General features: G+C 43.8%; 2 protein-coding genes across 4 annotated transcripts in view; both read left to right on the plus strand.

Annotated features, from left to right (window-relative positions):
• The first annotated feature begins 73 nt into the window (after positions 1 to 73).
• Positions 74 to 18,377, plus strand: LOC112257361 (transcription factor 12-like). The gene is made up of 9 exons (XM_042323707.1): positions 74 to 326; positions 10,482 to 10,688; positions 10,886 to 11,071; positions 11,956 to 12,099; positions 13,646 to 13,804; positions 15,319 to 15,590; positions 16,570 to 16,805; positions 17,632 to 17,796; positions 18,092 to 18,377. The coding sequence occupies exons 1-8, from the start codon at positions 255 to 257 to the stop codon at positions 17,781 to 17,783; spliced, it is 1,428 nt and encodes a 475-aa protein (XP_042179641.1). The 5' UTR covers positions 74 to 254; the 3' UTR covers positions 17,784 to 17,796; positions 18,092 to 18,377.
• Positions 18,200 to 21,237, plus strand: part of LOC112257499 (cingulin-like protein 1) — a 31,974-nt gene continuing 28,936 nt past the window's right edge. For 2 of the 3 annotated variants that reach the window (XM_042323632.1, XM_042323653.1), the window contains exon 1: positions 18,200 to 20,301. The gene's annotated coding sequence lies outside the window, so the exon portion shown is untranslated. The remainder of the gene's footprint in view (positions 20,302 to 21,237) is intronic. The other variant, XM_042323695.1, reaches the window with a different exon arrangement.

Below are 21,237 nucleotides of genomic sequence, written 5' to 3' on the forward strand. Positions count from 1 at the left end.
AATTCCTGGAATGGACCAGCCCTAATTTGCATAAGTTGTCTGTGACAGAGTAGTTAAGAGAGCTGCAGGGTAATGGGTCAGAGGAGGAGGAGGAGTGTATGTCGACTACAGAGCACATGAACAGAGACCGGAGCTGTGGACTCACAGGTCTATACTGAGACACTACTGACTTACTGGAGTTGGTACTACAGGACTTCCAGACACACTACTGAAACTACTGGAGTGTTGAACTGAATCTGAAACGGAACAGAATCATGTACTGCACTTCCTATCCTGTCTCTGCCGGGACCACCAGCAATAACCTGATGTATTGCTACGTCAAATCGGTGAGTACGCTCCCACTCTAGATAAAAAGGTATGCACCGGTCTGCATACGGTCTTTGTGAATGATTGGATGTAATTAGATGTTCTCCTATTATCTCTCCTTCTCTTGACCTTAGCAGGGGGCATTCAACTTTTACCCTACGAAGTCCGGAGCCTGCTGCTTTTCTATTCTACTTGATTATCAATTTCACCCACCTGATGTCCCAGGTCTAAATCAGTCCCTGATTCGAGGGGGAACAATGAAATGCATTGGAACTGGCTTGAAGGTCCAGAGTTGAGTTTGAAGGTCCTATAGAGGTCTCTACATAGTTCTCTTTAATTTATATACTCTCTGTTATCGTGATATACTCTCCGTTATCGCAGTTATCGTGATATACTCTATGCTATCGTGATATACTCTCCGTTATCTTGATATTCTCTCCGTTATCTTGATATACTCTCCGTTATCGTGATATACTCTCCGTTATCGCGATATACTCTCCGTTATCGTGATATACTCTCCGCTATCTTGATATACTCTCCGTTATCGTGATATACTCTCCGTTATCGCGATATGCTCTCCGTTATCGTGATATACTCTCCGTTATCTTGATATACTCTCCGTTATCGTGATATACTCTCCGTTATCGCGATATACTCTCCGTTATATTGATATTCTCTCCGTTATCGTGATATTCTCTCCGTTATCTTGATATACTCTCTGTTATATTGATATACTCTCTGTTATCGTGATATACTCTCCGTTATCTTGATATTCTCTCCGTTATCTTGATATACTCATGGAATAAGGCATCGATAATTTAAATACATTATCAATATGTTCACTATCAATGTAATAACACCTTATCGTAGAATAGTACAGTATTGACGCGTCAAAGGAAACCTACTCTATCCACTGTATGTACTAGCTAGTCCTTCATCCGTTTCTATTTCATTGTAATTTACCAGGGAGTCCGTACAGACTACATTCTATACCATTCACACCAGGGAGTCCGTACAGACTACATTCTATACCATTCACACCAGGGAGTCCATGCAGACTACATTCTATACCATTCACACCAGGGAGTCTGTACAGACTACATTATATACCATTCACACCAGGGAGTCCATACAGACTCCATTCTATACCATTCACACCAGGGAGTCCATACAGACTACATTCTATACCATTCACACCAGGGAGTCCATGCAGACTACATTCTATACCATTCACACCAGGGAGTCCATGCAGACTCCATTCTATACCATTCACACCAGGGAGTCCATGCAGACTCCATTCTATACCATTCACACCAGGGAGTCCATGCAGACTCCATTCTATACCATTCACACCAGGGAGTCCATGCAGACTCCATTCTATACCATTCACACCAGGGAGTCCATGCAGACTCCATTCTATACCATTCACACCAGGGAGTCCATGCAGACTCCATTCTATACCATTCACACCAGGGAGTCCATACAGACTCCATTCTATACCATTCACACCAGGGAGTCCATACAGACTCCATTCTATACCATTCACACCAGGGAGTCCATGCAGACTCCATTCTATACCATTCACACCAGGGAGTCCATACAGACTCCATTCTATACCATTCACACCAGGGAGTCCATACAGACTCCATTCTATACCATTCACACCAGGGAGTCCATGCAGACTCCATTCTATACCATTCACACCAGGGAGTCCGTACAGACTCCATTCTATACCATTCACACCAGGGAGTCCATACAGACTCCATTCTATACCATTCACACCAGGAGTCCATACAGACTACATTCTATACCATTCACACCAGGGAGTCCATACAGACTCCATTCTATACCATTCACACCAGGAGTCCATACAGACTACATTATATACCATTCACACCAGGGAGTCCATGCAGACTCCATTCTATACCATTCACACCAGGGAGTCCGTACAGACTCCATTCTATACCATTCACACCAGGGAGTCCATGCAGACTCCATTCTATACCATTCACACCAGGGAGTCCGTACAGACTCCATTCTATACCATTCACACCAGGGAGTCTGTACAGACTCCATTCTATACCATTCACACCAGGGAGTCCATACAGACTACATTCTATACCATTCACACCAGGGAGTCCATACAGACTACATTCTATACCATTCACACCAGGGAGTCCATACAGACTACATTCTATACCAGTACAGGAACAGACGCTTTGATTTACAGCTACTCAAAAGTTATTGCAGCAACCATGTGTTTTAAGGGTTAGGAATGGGCACATATGGCTGAGTGTGTGTCTGGGAAGGGATATTACTGTATGGTGAGTGGGATTGGGACTCTGTGTGCTATTCAGTCAGTGTTTATTCATTAATTTGGGGAAAGTTCCCAAGTTTATGAATTTCGATTTACAAATTATTTTGATTTCTTTGATCATGCAGTTCTTTCATGCATACTGAAGTGACATTGATCATTTTACTCTTGACTGTGTGGTCAGTGAGTTCAGTAACGTGCATCAGTGATCAATACACTGTGTTAATGATCAAGATCCCTCTTTCTGTTCAGACAGACCTGAGAACACAACACATATCATTCTCATTTTTTACAGTCTACCATTTTTTTTGACGTGAAGCAGATTGCTGCTCTGATCTCTGTTTGATTTAACCCCTGGTCTGTTTTAACACTGGTCCCTATACGGATCATTATCAGGCGCAATTAAAGACTGCTTTGATCTCTGAGAGAGTAACTAACTAGAACCAGACGTTTGTACTAGACGCAGACGGGCAAATTGATTGCATGTGGCTAGATTTTGGATGTGGTGTTACTATAGAGCAGAGGCAAATTGAATAGTTGGTCAATATTACACTCATTTAAATCTTCCTGTATATGATTGAAAGTATACATTTTGAGTGTAAAATGTGGTCTTGTCCTTGTTCATAACATATTTAAGCCATTTCGTTTTTGTTGCTATCAGAGATGCTAACAGAACACAGAACTATTTAGTTTTTGTTGCTATCAGAGATGCTAACGGAACACAGAACTATTTAGTATTTGTTGCTATCAGAGATGCTAACGGAACACAGAACAATTTCATTTTTGTTGCTATCAGAGATGCTAACGGAACACAGAACTATTTAGTTTTTGTTGCTATCAGAGATGCTAACGGAACACAGAACAATTTCATTTTTGTTGCTATCAGAGATGCTAACGGAACACAGAACTATTTAGTTTTTGTTGCTATCAGAGATGCTAACGTAACACAGAACTATGAACATGTCTCATATACTATGTGTTTGCTTTACTTCAGTTGTGTTCTTCACATATGGAGAGTCTCTAATCTTTAGCGATGCCGTTATTGATGGTTAGTAAATCAATGAGGCACTAAAAGAGAGCACCATGTTGACGGTTTATGTATGCGTGTTTCAGGGTGTGTGTCGGGGGGGGATTTATTGGGGGACAGCGGGGGACAGCGAGGGTGTGCTGGGGCGGGGGTGTGGCCATTATTAACGGGTCGCATACTTCATCCAAGGAGTGAGCGTGTGTGTGTGTGTGTGTTTGTTATTAACGGGTTGCCTGCTCCGTCCCATAGTAAGGAGGACAATTGGCTTTATCCTGTACCATATGCTACCCACGGAGGTTCAGACAGGGCTTGTGTGTGTGTGTGTGTGTGTGTGTGCGTGTGTGTGTGTAGCAGGGTTGGCGACGGCAGGGGCTCCTATATTTGGCCTGTTCCCACTATCACCACAGGACTCGTACCAGCCAAGGTTACGGCTAGAGCTGTGTGTGTGTATGTGTGGGAAGGGGGGTTGTGTGTATGGTGTGTGTGTGGGGGGGAGGGGAGTTGTGTGTATGGTGTGTGTGATCATGTTCAACAGAGTCTTTAAGGGGCCAGTCTGCTTTACTGTGCGTTGTCGTCGGGGTAACAATGGTGGGTGTGTAGGTGGGTGGGTATTACATCCTACAATGATACTGTAGTTAATTCTCATTTTTTATTATTGTAAAAAGTATTATTATATTGTAATTTCCCTGGCAGTTATTTTTCTAGGTGATACAAAGTATCATACCCCATTACATCTGTGGTCCTGTGGTGTGGTCCTGTGGTGTGGTCCTGTGGTGTGATACTGTGGTGTGATCCTGTGGTGTGGTCCTGTGGTGTGATACTGTGGTGTGGTCCTGTGGTGTGATCCTGTGGTGTGGTCCTGTGGTGTGATATTGTGGTGTGATATTGTGGTGTGGTCCTGTGGTGTGATCCTGTGGTGTGGTCCTGTGGTGTGATACTGTGGTGTGGTCCTGTGGTGTGATCCTGTGGTGTGATATTGTGGTGTGGTCCTGTGGTGTGATATTGTGGTGTGATATTGTGGTGTGATCCTGTGGTGTGATATTGTGGTGTGGTCCTGTGGTGTGATATTGTGGTGTGGTCCTGTGGTGTGATCCTGTGGTGTGATATTGTGGTGTGGTCCTGTGGTGTGGTCCTGTGGTGTGATATTGTGGTGTGGTCCTGTGGTCAGGTCCTGTGGTGTGGTCCTGTGGTGTGATATTGTGGTGTGGTCCTGTGGTGTGGTCCTGTGGTCAGGTCCTGTGGTGTGGTCCTGTGGTGTGATCCTGTGGTGTGATATTGTGGTGTGGTCCTGTGATGTGGTCCTGTGGTGTGATCCTGTGGTGTGATATTGTGGTGTGGTCCTGTTGTCAGGTCCTGTGGTCAGATCCTGTGGTGTGGTCCTGTTGTCAGGTCCTGTGGTGTGATACTGTGGTGTGATACTGTGGTGAGATACTGTGGTGTGGTCCTGTGGTGTGGTCCTGTGGTCAGATCCTGTGGTGTGGTCCTGTGGTCAGGTCCTGTGGTGTGATACTGTGGTGAGATACTGTGGTGTGGTCCTGTGGTGTGGTCCTGTGGTCAGATCCTGTGGTGTGATCATGTGGTGAGGTCCTGTGGTCAGGTCCTGTGGTGTGATACTGTGGTGTGATACTGTGGTGAGATACTGTGGTGTGGTCCTGTGGTCAGATCCTGTGGTGTGGTCCTGTGGTGTGATACTGTGGTGTGATACTGTGGTGAGATACTGTGGTGTGATACTGTTGTGAGATACTGTGGTGTGGTCCTGTGGTGTGGTCCTGTGGTCAGATCCTGTGGTGTGATCCTGTGGTGAGGTCCTGTGGTCAGGTCCTGTGGTGTGATCATGCTGTCTGAAGAGGATGTATCCAATATGATTCTGCAGCGTTTTCCACATGGAAATCTATCTATCCCAATCTATCCCTCCCACCCTACCTCCAGGGCTGTGCAGTGACGGGGAGGAAATGCTGTTCCCTAAACCCGGATAAGGAGGTGCATGGATCACCCAGTTTAGGGATTAACACAATAGCTCTAAATCTGTTCCAATCAACACACTGATTTTGTGTACTGTACTGTAGTATACTGTAGTGTACTGGTGTGTACTGTAGTATTCTGTAGTGTACTGTAATGTAATGTAATGTACTGTAGTGTAGTGTAGTGTACTGTGGTATCCTGCAGTGTACTGTAGTGTACTGTAGTGTAGTATTATGTAGTGTACTGTAATGTATTGTAGTGTACTGTAGTATTCTGTAGTGTACTGCAATGTACTGTAGTGTACTGTGGTATCCTGTAGTGTACTGTGGTATTCTGTAATGTAGTGAACCGTAGCGTACTGTGGTATCCGGGAGTGTTCTGTAGTGTACTTTAGTGTACTATAGTGTTATGTAGTGTATTGCAGTATTCTGTAGTATTCTGTAATGTAGTGAACTGTAGTATGCTGTAGTATACTGTAGTATGCTGTAGTGTATTGTAGTATTCTGTAGTATACTGAAGTATGCTGTAGTATGCTGTAGTGTATTGTAGTATGTTTTAGAGTACTGTAGTGTACTGTATCATTATTTAGTGTACTGTGGTGTACTGTAGCATTGTTCAGTGTACTGTAGGGTATGCTGTAGGGTACTGTAGTATACTGTAGTGTACTGTAGCATTCTGTAGTGTACTGTAGTATTTTTAGTGTACTGTAGTATACTGTAGTGTACTGTAGTATTCTTTAGTATTCTTTAGTGTACTGTGGTATTATTTAGTGTATGCTGTAATGTACTGTAGTATACTGTAGTGCACTGTAGCATGCTGTAGTGTACTGTCATATTGTGAGTGTACTGTAGTGTACTGTAGTATACTGTAGTGTACTGCAGTATGCTGTTTTGTGCTGTAGTATGCTGTAGTGTACTGTAGCTTGCTGTAGTGTACGGTAACTTCAGTTCACAGTTCTGGCATTGCATTGGTCCATGGACATACAGTACCAGTCAAAAACTTGGACACACCTACTCATTCAAGGTTTTTCTTTATTTGTGCTATTTTCTACATTGTAGAACAATAGTGAAGACATCAAACTATGAAACAACACATATGGAATCAACAAATCAAAATATATTTTATATTTGAGATTCTTCAAAGTAGCCACCCTTTGTCTTGAAGACAGCTTTGCACACTGTTGGTATTCTCTCAACCAGCTTCATGAGGAATGCTTTTCCAACAGTCTTGAAGGCATTCCCACATATGCTGAGCACTTGTTGGCTGCTTTCCCTTCGCTCTGCTGTCCAACTCATCCCAAACCATCTCAATTGGGTTGAGATCGGTTTATTGTGGTGGCCAGGTCATCTGATGCAGCACTCCATCACTCTCCTTCTTTGTCAAATAGCTCTTACACAGCCTGGAGGTATGTTGGGTCCTGTTGAAAAACACTTGATAGTCTCTCTAAGTGCAAACCAGATGGGATGGTGTATCGCTGCAGAATGCTGTGGTAGCCATGCTGGTTAAGTGTGCCTTGAATTCTAAATAAATCACTGACAGTGTCACCAGCAAAGCACTCCCACACCATCACACCTCCTCCTCCATGCTTCACAGTGGGAACCACACATGTGGAGATCATCCATTCACCTAGTCTGCGTCTCACAAAAACACGGCGGTTGGAACCAAGATTTCCACCGGTCTAATGTCCATTGCTCGTGTTTCTTGGCCCAAGCAAATCTCTTCTTATTTTTGGTGTCCTTTAGTAATAGTTTCTTTGCAGCAATTCAACCATGAAGTCCTGATTCACGCTCTCGCCTCTGAACAGTTGATGTTGAGATGTGTCTGTTACTTGAACTCTGTGAAAGCATTTATTTGGGCTGCAATTTCTGAGGCTGGTAACTCTAATGAACTTATCTTCTGTAGCAGAGTTCACTCTGGGTCTTCCTTTCTTGTGGCAGTCCTCATGAGAGCCAGTTTCATCATAGCACTTGATGGTTTTTGCGACTGCACTTGAAGAAACTTTTAAAGTGCTTGAAATGTTCAGCATTTACTGACCTTCATGTCTAAAAGTAATGATGGACCTTCGTTTTTCCTTTGCTTATTTGAGCTGTTCTTGCCATAATACAGTGCCTTGCGAAAGTATTCGGCCCCCTTGAACTTTGCGACCTTGTGCCACATTTCAGGCTTCAAACATAAAGATATAAAACTGTATTTTTTGTGAAGAATCAACAACAAGTGGGACACAATCATGAAGTGGAACGACATTTATTGGATATTTCAAACTTTTTAACAAATCAAAAACTGAAAAATTGGGCGTGCAAAATTATTCAGCCCCCTTAAGTTAAAATAGTTTGTAGCGCCACCTTTTGCTGCGATTACAGCTGTAAGTCGCTTGGGGTATGTCTCTATCAGTTTTGCACATCGAGAGACTGAAATTTTTTCCCATTCCTCCTTGCAAAACAGCTCGAGCTCAGTGAGGTTGGATGGAGAGCATTTGTGAACAGCAGTTTTCAGTTCTTTCCACAGATTCTCGATTGGATTCAGGTCTGGACTTTGACTTGGCCATTCTAACACCTGGATATGTTTATTTTTGAACCATTCCATTGTAGATTTTGCTTTATGTTTTGGATCATTGTCTTGTTGGAAGACAAATCTCCGTCCCAGTCTCAGGTCTTTTGCAGACTCCATCAGGTTTTCTTACAGAATGGTCCTGTATTTGGCTCCATCCATCTTCCCATCAATTTTAACCATCTTCCCTGTCCCTGCTGAAGAAAAGCAGGCCCAAACCATGATGCTGCCCCCACCATGTTTGACAGTGGGGATGGTGTGTTCAGGGTGATGAGCTGTGTTGCTTTTACGCCAAACATAACGTTTTGCATTGTTGCCAAAAAGTTCAATTTTGGTTTCATCTGACCAGAGCACCTTCTTCCACATGTTTGGTGTGTCTCCCAGGTGGCTTGTGGCAAACTTTAAACAACACTTTTTATGGATATCTTTAAGAAATGGCTTTCTTATTGCCACTCTTCCATAAAGGCCAGATTTGTGCAATATACGACTGATTGTTGTCCTATGGACAGAGTCTCCCACCTCAGCTGTAGATCTCTGCAGTTCATCCAGAGTGATCATGGGCCTCTTGGCTGCATCTCTGATCAGTCTTCTCCTTGTATGAGCTGAAAGTTTAGAGGGACGGCCAGGTCTTGGTAGATTTGCAGTGGTCTGATACTCCTTCCATTTCAATATTATCGCTTGCACAGTGCTCCTTGGGATGTTTAAAGCTTGGGAAATCTTTTTGTTTCCAAATCCAGCTTTAAACTTCTTCACAACAGTATCTCGGACCTGCCTGGTGTGTTCCTTGTTCTTCATGATGCTCTCTGCGCTTTTAACGGACCTCTGAGACTATCACAGTGCAGGTGCATTTATACGGAGACTTGATTACACACAGGTGGATTGTATTTATCATCATTAGTCATTTAGGTCAACATTGGATCATTCAGAGATCCTCACTGAACTTCTGGAGAGAGTTTGCTGCACTGAAAGTAAAGGGGCTGAATAATTTTGCACGCCCAATTTTTCAGTTTTTGATTTGTTAAAAAAGTTTGAAATATCCAATAAATGTCGTTCCACTTCATGATTGTGTCCCACTTGTTGTTGATTCTTCACAAGAAAATACAGTTTTATATCTTTATGTTTGAAGCCTGAAATGTGGCAAAAGGTCGCAAAGTTCAAGGGGGCCGAATACTTTCGCAAGGCACTGTATTTACTTGGTCTTTTACCAAATAGGGCTATCTTCTGTATACCACCCCTACCTTGTCACAACACGACTGATTGGCTCAAATGCATTAAGAAGGAAAAACACTACACAAATTAACTTTTAACAAGGCACACCTGTTAATTTGAAATGCATTCCAGGTGACGACCTCATGAAGCTGGTTGAGAGAATGCCAATAGTGTGCAAAGCTGTCATTAAGGGAAAGGGTGGCTACTTTGAAGAATCTCAAATGTAAAAGATATTTTGATTTGTTTAACACTTTTTTTGGTTACTACGTGATTCCATATGTGTTATTTCATAGTTTTGATGTCTTCACAATGAAGAGAATAGTAAAAAATAAAGAAAAACCCTTGAATGACTAGGTGTGTCCAAACGTTTGAATGATACTGTATATTCACATGCATTCATAGGCTTTACTGTTTCTATATTTATGCACACTGAGTGTACAAAACATTAGGAACACCTTCATAGTATTGAGTTGAGGGATGCTGTTCTTGATACACACAGAAAACTGTTGAGCGTGAAAAACCCAGCAGCGTTGCAGTTCTTGACACACTCAAACCGGTGCTCCTGGCACCTACTACCATATCCTGTTCGAAGGCCACTAAGTCTTTTGCCTGGCCCATTCACCCTCTGAATGGCACACGTACACAATCCATGTCTCAGTTGTCTCAAGGCTTAAAAATACTTCTGTAACCCGTGTCTCCTCCTCCTTCATCTACACTGATTGAAGTGGATTTAGCAAGTGACATCAAATAAAGGATCATAGCTTTCCCAGGATTCACCTGGTCAGTGCATGTCATGGAAAGATCATGTTTTGTCCTCCGTGTGTGTTTGGTCTCTAGTCTCTGCTATGTCAACGATCGTTTCCAGTGACGAGGAAGAGTCACTTTTTGAAGTCATTGTTTCAGTATTCTAAATAAAATAAAATAAAATTGTATTGGTCACATGCAGATGTTAATGCGAAATGCTTGTGCTTCTAGTTCCGACAGCGCAGTAATAACCAACGAGTAATCTAACCTAACAATTCCACAACAACTACCTTATACACACAAGTGTAAAGTGTATTCTAGATGTTTACTTCACAATCTTTAATTTAGCTGTTCCCCCCATCTTCTTCTCAGGTTTACGATCAATCTCCAAGTCACCACGACCTCAACCCTGACTCCTCCTCACACCCCTCCTCCTGTGGCGAACAACAGGGGATTGACAGTTCACCTGACATGTGGAGCTCCAATGGAATGAACCAGGCTGGCTATGGAGCAATGGGAGGGGCTTCAGCCCACCAATCAGGAAGCTACAGTAACCTGCAACCGTCACACAATCACCTGGTAAGTTTTTAGTTCATTCGCCATATGATAAAAACAGAGTCCATTTTACTCACCAGAGCTCTCATATTAAAAAGTAAGAAAGTTTGGGACAAATAGGTAAAAATATACAGTGAGTGAACAAAACATTAGGATCGCCCATCTAATATTGAGTTGCACCTCCCCCTTTTGACATGTGTATGTGTTTGATTGCTTTGCAGGTCTATTCTCCCCATTCAGTCTTACCTGTAGAGGTGAACAGGGGTCTTCCTCCTATGTCTACCTTCCACCGTAACAACCCTGCTTCATCTCACTCCCTGTCAGCCAACAGCTCAGAGAACACAACAGGACACCCGTCTACAGGATGGTCTCAGACCGGAGCAGCCCTGGGGAAAACACTGGCTTCTGTATGTACTGGGACTACTTACAAAGTCAACTTCAAAGTGAAGCCACAATGACCAATAGGGAAATGTCCCTATAACAAACCACTGTGTATTATTATCAACCCAGAACCTGGGCCGTGCTGCTGGACTTTTTGTCTGTCCAACCAGTAAAATATTATAATAGTCAGCTCGGGTTATGAGCCATGCTACATGGCCTGAGGTGGTGGTTATAAAACCACACAGAGAAATTACAAGTTGTGCTTTTAAAATGATGCATGGAGTTACTACTCACGGTCCTCTATCCCTCCTCTATCCCTCCTCTCCCCCTCTTCCATCCCTCCTCTCCTCCTCCTCTATCCCTTCTCTACCCCTCGTCTACCCCTCCTCTATCCCTCCTCCTCTACCCCTCCTCTATCCCTCCCCCTTCTCTATCTCTCCTCTCCCCCTCCTCTATTTGTCCTCTACCCCTCCTCTGTCCCTCCTCTATCCCTCCTCTACACCTCCTCTGTCCCTCCTCTACCCATCCTCTACCCCTCCTCTTCCTCCTCTCCCCCTCCTCTATCCCTCCCCTTCTCTATCCCTCCTCTATCCCTCCTCTACCCCTCCTCTACCCCCCTCTGTCCTTCCTCTACCCCTCCTCTATCTCTCTTCTACCCCTCCTCTATCCCTCCTCTACCCCTCCTCTATCTCTCTTCTACCCCTCCTCTATCCCTCCTCTACCCCTCTATCTCTCTTCTACCCCTCCTCTATCCCTCTCTACCTCTCCTCTATCCCTCTCTACCCCTCCTCTATCCCTCTCTACCCCTCCTCTATCCCTCTCTACCCCTCCTCTATCCCTCACTACTCCTCCTCTATCCCTCCTCTATCTCCCCCTCATCTTCTTCTTCTACTCCTCTGTCTGTGTTCAGATGTATTCTCCTGACTACACTAGCAGCAGTGAAATCTCCTCCACACCAGAGAGGTCTCCATCCCCACACACAGGGTCGGCAACGTGTCCCCCAGCTAACCAGGCCTCTCTCTCCTCCAGCTACCAGGCCTCCCCTATATCACTGGTAAGGACATGGAGCTCTGTGACACATCTTTGTTTGCTAAGTTTTGGTAGGCCACGAAGAATGTTCAAATACTGTACCCACACATTCTATCATTGATGTTGTCTGTTGGAGTCATATTTTATCTAAATGCTGCTGTCTTTGAATTGATCCAACTCATCAAAATACATAAACTCAGCAAAAAAAAGAAACGTCCCTTTTTCAGGACCTGAGATAATTCGTAAAAATCCAAATAACTTCACAGATCTTCATTGTAAATGGTTTAAACACTGTTTCCCATGCACAAACAATTAATGAACATGCACCTGTGGAACGGTCGTTAAGACACTAACAGCTTACAGACGGTAGGCAATTAAGGTCACAGTTATGAAAACTTAGGACACTAAAGAGGCCTTTCTACTGACTCTGAAAAACACCAAAATAAAGATGCCCAAGGTCCCTGCTCATCAGCGTGAACGTGCCTTAGGCATGGTGCAAGGAGGTATGAGGACTACAGATGTGGCCAGGGAAATAAATTGTAATGTCTCTACTGTGAGACGCCTAAGACAGTGCTACAGGGGGACAGGGCAGACAGCTGATTGTCCTCGCAGTGGCAAACCACATGTAACAACACCTGCACAGGATCGGTACATCCGAACATCACACCTGCGGGTCAGGTACAGGATGGCAACAACAACTGCCCGAATTAAACCAGGAACGCACAATCCCTCGATCAGTGCAATAGGCTGAGAGAGGAAGGACTGAGGGCTTTTGTAGGCCTGTTGTAAGGCAGGTCCTCACCAGACATCACAGGCAACAACTTTGCCTATGAGCACAAACCCACCGTCGCTGGACCAGACAGGACTGGCAAAAAGTGCTCTTCGCTGACGAGTCGCGGTTTTGTCTCACCAGGGGTGATGGTCGGATTCGCGTTTATCGTCGAAGGAATGAGCGTTACACCGAGGCCTGTACTCTGTCCAAGATCTTGCAGGTGCCTTGGTGGAAGAGTGGGGTAACAAGAACTGGCAAATCTGGTGCAGTCCACGAGGAGGAGATGTACTGCAGTACTTAATGCAGCTGGTGGCCACACCAGATACTGAATGTTACTTTTGATTTTGACCCCCTCCTTTATTCAGGGACACATTATTCCATTTATGTTAGTCACATGTCTGTGGAACTTGTTCAGTTAATGTTTCAGTTGTTGAATCTTGTTATGTTCATACAAATATTTACACATGTTAAGTTTGCTGAAAATAAACGCAGTTGACAGTGAGAGGATGTTTATTTTTTTTGCTGAGTTTATCTCCTTATATTATAGCCTCAAGCACTGCAATGTTTCATTCTCAGCATGATAATAACACCCTCTCTCTCCTTTCTCTTTCCTCTCTCCTCTCTCTCTCCCCTCTCTTTCTCTTTTCTCTCTCTCCTCTCTCTCTCGCTCTCCTCTCTCTCTCTCCTCTCTCTCTCCTCTCTCTCTCTCCTCTCTCTCTCCTCTCTTTCTCTCTCTCTCTCTCTCTCTCTCTCCTCTCTCTCTCTCTCTCTCTCTCTCTCCTCTCTCCTCTCTCTCTAGTCTCAGTTGGAGAATCGTCTAGACAGATTGGATGATGTGATCTATGTGCTGCATAACCATGCGGCAGGACCCATCCCCAGCCTGCCGTCTGACATCCACAGCCTGTTGAACCAGGCTAACCATGGACACAGAACCACCATGGCACATGACACAGCCATGGTGAGTCCCATTCATTACTTTGTGAAAGAGTTTCAGGTTGTGTCTGTTTTATGTATGGGAAGCGTGTAGGGAAAGGCTATTGGTACCATATGTTACCCACGGAGGTTCAGACAGGCCTAGTGTGTGTGTGTGTGTGTGTCTGTGTGTGTCTGTGTGTGTCTGTGTGTGTCTGTGTCTGTGTGTGTCTGTGTCTGTGTCTGTGTGTGTGTCTGTGGGTGTGTGTGTCTGTGTGTGTCTGTGTCTGTGTCTGTGTCTCTGTGTGTCTCTGTGTGTGGCTGTGTGTGGGTGTGTCTGTGTCTGTGTCTGTGTGTCTGTGTGTGTGTCTGTGTCTGTGTGTGTGTCTGTGTGTGTGGGTGTGTGTGTGTCTGTGTCTGTGTGTGTGTGTCTGTGTGTACCCTGCCACCACTGCTCTACAAATCACACCAGACACACTCCAGCTATGTTATGCGTATTTTCCACATCTCATTTCGACATATTTTCCGTAAATCAAATCAAAATTCTATTTGTCACATGCGCCAATTACGACAGGTGTAGACTTTACCGTGAAATGCTTTACTTTACCAGCCCTTCTAACCAACAATGCAGTTCAAGAAATAGAGTTAAGAAAAGATTTACTGTATGGCAGGAAGCTTGGCCCCAGTGACGCACTGGGACATACGCACTACCCTCTGTAGCGTCTTGTGGTCCAAATGGAAACTTTTAATCAAAACCTTTATTTCATACAACCGCCCACTTTTTCCTCGTTTGGATGTGCTCGTACTACTTACTACTGTACACACAGAGTACCAGCGTATGAGTCATAATACCCATTTTTTCCTCGTTTGGATGTGCTCGTACTACTTACTACTGTACACACAGAGTACCAGCGTATGAGTCATAATACCCACTTTTTCCTCGTTTGGATGTGCTCGTACTACTTACTACTGTACACACAGAGTACCAGCGTATGAGTCATAATACCCACTTTTTCCTCGTTTGGATGTGCTCGTACTACTTACTACTGTACACACAGAGTACCAGCGTATGAGTCATAATACCCACTTTTTCCTCGTTTGGATGTGCTCGTACTACTTACTACTGTACACACAGAGTACCAGCGTATGAGTCATAATACCCACTTTTTCCTCATTTGGATGTGCTCGTACTACTTACTACTGTACACACAGAGTACCAGTGTATGAGTCATAATACCCACTTTTTAAAAAAACAACAACAAAAAAAAACAAGCTGAATATATTAAACGAAAAAAACGAGCTGAATATATTGATAAACGGCACCTTGTCTGACAGAGATTCACATGTTTATCTTTTTAGTCATACAGCAGACGCTCTTATCTAGAGCTGCCAATGTTTGTCTATGGAGATTGCATGGCTGTGTGCTCGATTTTATACACCTGTCAGCAACGGGGTGTGGCTGAAATAGCCAAGTCCGCTAATTTGAAGGGATGTCCACATGCTTTTGGCCGTGTAGTGTATGTGTATATTTATTGCACCTATTCTCTTGTGTGTGTACAGGTAGAGGCTGTCAATCTGAACAACAACAACCACCACCCTGTGTTGCAGAGCCGTTCACACAACAACCAAGGCCACTCCTTCCCAGCGGGTCTTCCTGCAGGACTTGGTGGCTTGGAGCTGAAGTTGGAGGGTCTGGAGAAAGATGAGCAGTATGAGCTACATCACAGCCATCACTACCAGGGTCACAGACACAGCCACAGCTCTGACAGCCACAGCCAGCGCTCCGACGAGGAGAGCGTGTCACACAAGACGCAAGGAGACAGCATGACCAGGTGAGGACAGCAAAAATAGCTTTACGCTATCTCTCTCTGCCTCTAGCCTGATCCCAGATCAACTTTATACACTCTCTGTCTGTCTGTCTCTGTCTCCCTGTCTGTCTGTCTGTCTGTCTGTCTGTCTGTCTGTCTGTCTGTCTGTCTGTCTGTCTGTCTGTCTGTCTGTCTGTCTGTCTGTCTGTCTGTCTGTCTGTCTGTCTGTCTGTCTGTCTGTCTGTCTGTCTGTCTGTCTGTCGCCTTGTCCCAGATCTGCCTCTAGCCTGATTCCAGATCAACTTTATACATTCTCTCTCTGTCTGTCTGTAGCCTTGTCCCAGATCAGCTTTCTGCCTCTAGCCTGATTCCCGATCAGCTTTATGCTTTCTGCCTCCAGCCTGATCCCAGGTCAGCGTTATGCTATCTGCCTCTAGCCTGATCCCAGATCAGCTTTATGCTTTCTGCCTCTAGCCTGATCCCAGGCTGTCTTGTCAGAGTTGTCACAGATCTAGAACGAAGCTATTCTCCCTCTACCGAGCAGGGGGAAATGGTTGTTATGATGTCATTTCAACCAGATTTGCCTGCTGGCTGGGTAGCTGCCTATCTATCTGTTTGAGTGGTAAAAACTGGTAATGAATTCAATATTCAACGCACATTTTTTTTTTTTGGCGCATGATCAGAATTCCAACTCAACCCCCCCAAAAATAGGCTACCCTGGGGTGACAGGGTAGCCTAGTGGTTAGAGCGTTGGACTAGTAACCGGAAGGTTGCAAGTTCAAACCCCTGAGCTGATAAGGTACAAATCTGTCGTTCTGCCCCTGAACAGGCAGTTAACCCACTGTTCCTAGGCTGTCATTGTAAATAAGAATTTGTTCTTAACTGACTTGCCTGGTAAAATAAAAAGAAAAGAAAAAAGAAATTCAAATAATTCCCACCAGAGGGCGCCACATGGCAACTGACAATTCTAACACTCACCCTCCCTTTCTTTTCTCCTCTTCAGCAGCATCCATGAGGAAGAGGACAACCTGAGTCCGGAGCAGAAGGCTGAGCGGGAGCGGGAGCGACGGATGGCCAACAACGCCCGCGAGCGCCTTCGTGTCCGTGACATCAACGAGTCTTTCAAAGAACTGGGTCACATGACCCAGCTGCACCTGAAGAGCGAGAAGCCCCAGACCAAGCTACTTGTTTTACACCAGGCCGTGGCTGTAATACTTAGTCTAGAACAACAAGTCAGAGGTCAGTACGGCTACCATCTTGAACAGGTCTCTCTTTTGCAAAAGAGATTATGTCTATTTCTTAATTCATCATTCTTCGCATCCTCTCTCGACTCCTCTCTCCTCGACTCCTCTCTCCCTGACTCCGCTCTCCTCGACTCCTTCTCAAAACACATTGGAGGAGAAGGTCTGAGGAGAGAAACATTGTATTTTCTCTATCCAATAAGAGATTGAGAAGGAGATTAAGAAAAGACGGAAATATACATTGAGATATAGTTATTATCTAAATAATCTGTATAAATATAAGTTGAATGAGTACATACTTCACTACAGTGGAACATAAATGGGGCGGCAGGGTAGCCTAGTGTTTAGAGCGTTGGACTAGTAACCGAAAGGTTGCAAGTTCAAATCCCCAAGGTACAAATCTGTCGTTCTGCCCCTAAACTGTTCTGCCCACTGTTCCTAGGCCATCATTGAAAAAAAAAAAAATCTTAACTGACTTGCCTAGTTAAATAAAGGTAAAATAAAATTCATGGGAGGGGCTGCGTAGAAGGGGATATGTCCTGTTTCCCTGTCAGGTCTATGAGACAGAACTAACATTGATGTCCTGTTTCCCTGTCAGGTCCATGAGACAGTACTAACGTCGATGTCCTGTTTCCCTGTCAGGTCTATGAGACAGAACTAACGTTGATGTCCTGTTTCCCTGTCAGGTCCATGAGACAGTACTAACGTTGATGTCCTGTTTCCCTGTCAGGTCTATGAGACAGTACTAACGTCGATGTCCTGTTTCCCTGTCAGGTCCATGAGACAGTACTAACGTTGATGTCCGTGTGATCTGCTACCTCTAGAGCGTAACCTGAACCCTAAGACAGCCTGTCTGAGGAGGAAGGAGCAGGTGAAGATGTCAGCTGGGTTAACAGATGCCCAGGGCCTGCAGCAACACCAGGCATCACCACATCCTGGACTAGACACTGCTAACCCCATGGGACATCATGCCTAAACATCTAAAACAGGTAACAGTACAAAGATCTCCCATTCTTCTTCTTCTTCTTTGTCTGTGTTTAGACAGGAAGCCCCCCACCCAAAAGTTACTTTGATTGGTATTTTGACCAATCGGATCAGGTCTTCAAATGATATGCTGTGAAAAGATGTGATGTGATTGGTGGAAAGAGATCAGATTTGAGCTGCCTGTCTAAACGCAGCCTTCTTCTTCTTCTTCTTTTTCTATGAAAGCGTGTATTGATCCAAGTTGATATAATCTATATTGTGAGAAACGCTATCAACCACACGTTTTCTTTCTTTCTACAGATGAAGTGTGGAAAAGGATCATCCTGAGATGGTGAAAGACCATCCAATGACATTCAGTGTTATCTCTGGGATCCAGTAGCGAAGAAACATAAGGATTTTCGTTTGGGGGGGGACAACCTAAAGTGTTACAGCAGCTAATTAATCACGACAGTAGTGACAATTTCCTCCTGATCGACTTTCACTTGTGCCTAAACTTACTTGTAACCAGCAAATGTTTTGTACAAAATGTTTTTATATTTGTTAGTACAGTGAATGAAAAATGTACAGTGGAAAAAAAAAAACACAACACTGTCCTGTTTAAAACAATGTTTATTTCATCACTTTGTATCCTCCTCTGTCAGTGTTGTCCTCTTAAAAGGCTCTGCATGGTCAATCCAACATCTAGCAGTGGCCGTACAGCATTAAATAAATTGGTCCGAACCGCACAACTCCCAGTGATTCAGGGATCATCTCTATAGCCATCCAGCTAATTTCCGAGCAACTGGCTAAACTGAAAAGACAAGATCTTATCTCTACTGAGATGTCGGAGTCTGTTTCCCGGTGCTTGACATAGGAGCTCAGCCAAAACAACATGAAGTACAAAGGCTGCATCTCCATCACAAATCTCCCCATTTGCCCCCACAGCAAAATTAGTCTACATTTAAGGCTATTGTTTATTTGTGTATTTCACACTACGTTGAAGTAAAAATGCTTGTATGGATGTCAACCCCAATACATGTTCATGTCATCAATCAACTGCATTACAGGTTAAAAAATGACTTTAACTTCCACCTCTGATTTCTGTATGCTAGTGTGTGTGTGTGTGTGTGCCAATCCAGCGTCCTTCTCTCCCCCCACGGTCTTCATTCCATTGACCTCTTCACCCTTCTATCCCCATTTACCTCCCTGATCTCTTTCCAGGAGTTCAAACTAATTTTTGTGTCTTAGAAATCCCTAGACAAGGTATCATAAATATGTTTTTTATTTGTGAACTTGTTCTGATAGCCTGTCGTCAAAGTTCTACATTTTTGTTGTCAAGGAAGTTAATTTATGTTTATACAGGATGTACCTCCCCACCTACCGTCAACCAATCATGTCAATCCGGAGCTATATGGAGCTATTACGGATCCCTTCGCGTTGTTACGGAATTTGGGAGGCGCACGGCATCGCCATAAGGAGCTCGATTTGGCCTCATCCAGCCTCCAGAGGCACTGCAATTGAGTCACACTCTTCATATTGAGACTCTGGGCCGCATGCCAGATCAAGCTTAAATTGGCTTTAAGGCTGAAACAAGGCTTAAAACTAATTTATGCTTGCTCCAGCAATATGAGCTGGAGGCCCCGTACGGAGGGTGTGACGCAATGGCGGAGGCTCCGGAGGCTTGAGGAGGCCAAATCGATCTCCGTACTGCATCTCCGTGCTCCTTGACGAAAGGTGAGGGCTGGAGGTCCTGCATAAACACAAACTCACTTCCTTGTCAACAGCTCTACTCTGCTCCACGAAGTGATGTATGGCCACTGCAGATGTCGGGTTGACCATGCAGAGCCTTTTAGTTGTATGTACATGCTTGTGTTTAGGAAGAGTCAGAGTTTTTAGAGCTAAGTGCACTTTTTGGCTAGGCTACAGATGGATTAATACTTAATTGTTCCGTTTTTTTTAATAGAAAATATTGATTACTTTTTACTAACTTGCTGTAGTTGATCTTTTCTACAATTACTAATATCTAAATATCTGAATTACAGATTTTAAATTTGAAACAAAAAAAATGTTTGTTTTTTTCAGAAATATTTTTTTTTGTCATATATTTTACCAGACATTGTAAATAATGATACCCTAAACAAGCCACGGCTTAGTGTATATTGGAGAATTCCATAATGGGGATGTCTGTAAAACCCATACCTTTTAGGTATGTACAGTTATGTTGATGAGTGTCACCTATGTCATCTACAGGAAATGTAAACCATAAACATTTTTTTATTTTTCCCTACAATTTTCATTCTCAGAAAAGACATCTGGTATGTATTATTCGAGGAGTTAATGATCATAATGATAATGATGATGATGAACACACGCGCAATTTCTTGAATAGCTGGACAATTCCGCTAGGGGGAACAAGTACTTGTGAATAGAGACTGGAATAGGGAGGGGGAATCCCGAGCGCCATAAAACAGCCCCCGCAACACTGGCACTTCAGCCAGGGCACTACTTTTAACAGAACTGCGCGAATTTAGGTAAGACAATCACAAAGATTTTGCGCACTGGGACACTTTTCTAAATCCGTCTAACAACTGTTACTCAAACCAATTGCACAGTTAGTGGTTTGTAAAGTGATTCTCGTTTCGGCAATGTTTTTTTGTAGGCTGTTTTATCGTTCAAGAACATCACGTTTGATCCGCTAGTAAAGGTAGAGTGTTGGTGTTTTATTATCCGCTGGTAAAACTGCATTTAGGATTATCCATGCATATATCCTTTGTCTTTAATTACAATCGTACAAATAGAGGTTGATAAAGTACTTGTGAAGGATACACATTTTTGATATGGGTTAATAATTCAAAGGGGGCTCCCGAGTGGTCTAAGCGGTCTAAGGCACTGCATCTCAGTTTTTGAGGCGTCTCTACAGACACCTTGGTTCGAATCCAGGCTGTATCACAACCGGCCGTGATTGGGAGTCCCATAGGGCATGGCACAATTGGCCCAGCGTCGTCCGGGTTTGGCCGGGGTAGGCCATCATTGTAAAAAAATAATTTGTTCTCAACTGACTTGCCTCGTTAAATAAAGGTTAAACGTAAATGATATTTTTTTTTAGATGTTTTTGTTCATTAAAGAACTGTATTCCCACTGGGCAAAAAACTGGATTATTCAACGTTGTTTTACACGTCATTTCAACCCCAAATCAAAGTGATGATGTTGAATCAATGTGGAAAACTCCGTGGAATTGTAAAAAGTCCTTCTTTTTTTCACCTAAATTTGAACCTAAATCCAATGACATGGTGACATTTTGTTGTTGAAGTCACAATAGTTGACAAATCAACCAAATGTAAATCAAAACTAGATGTTGAACTGACAGCTGTTGCCCGGTGGGCTGTAAACGCGGTAACAACTGTCACCTATATTAGAAAACAGTACTTTTGCATGTTGTTTATTTCAATAACAATGTACATTGTTCT

Source organism: Oncorhynchus tshawytscha, linkage group LG01, assembly GCF_018296145.1.
Source record: "Oncorhynchus tshawytscha isolate Ot180627B linkage group LG01, Otsh_v2.0, whole genome shotgun sequence".
Lineage (NCBI taxonomy): Eukaryota > Metazoa > Chordata > Actinopteri > Salmoniformes > Salmonidae > Oncorhynchus > Oncorhynchus tshawytscha.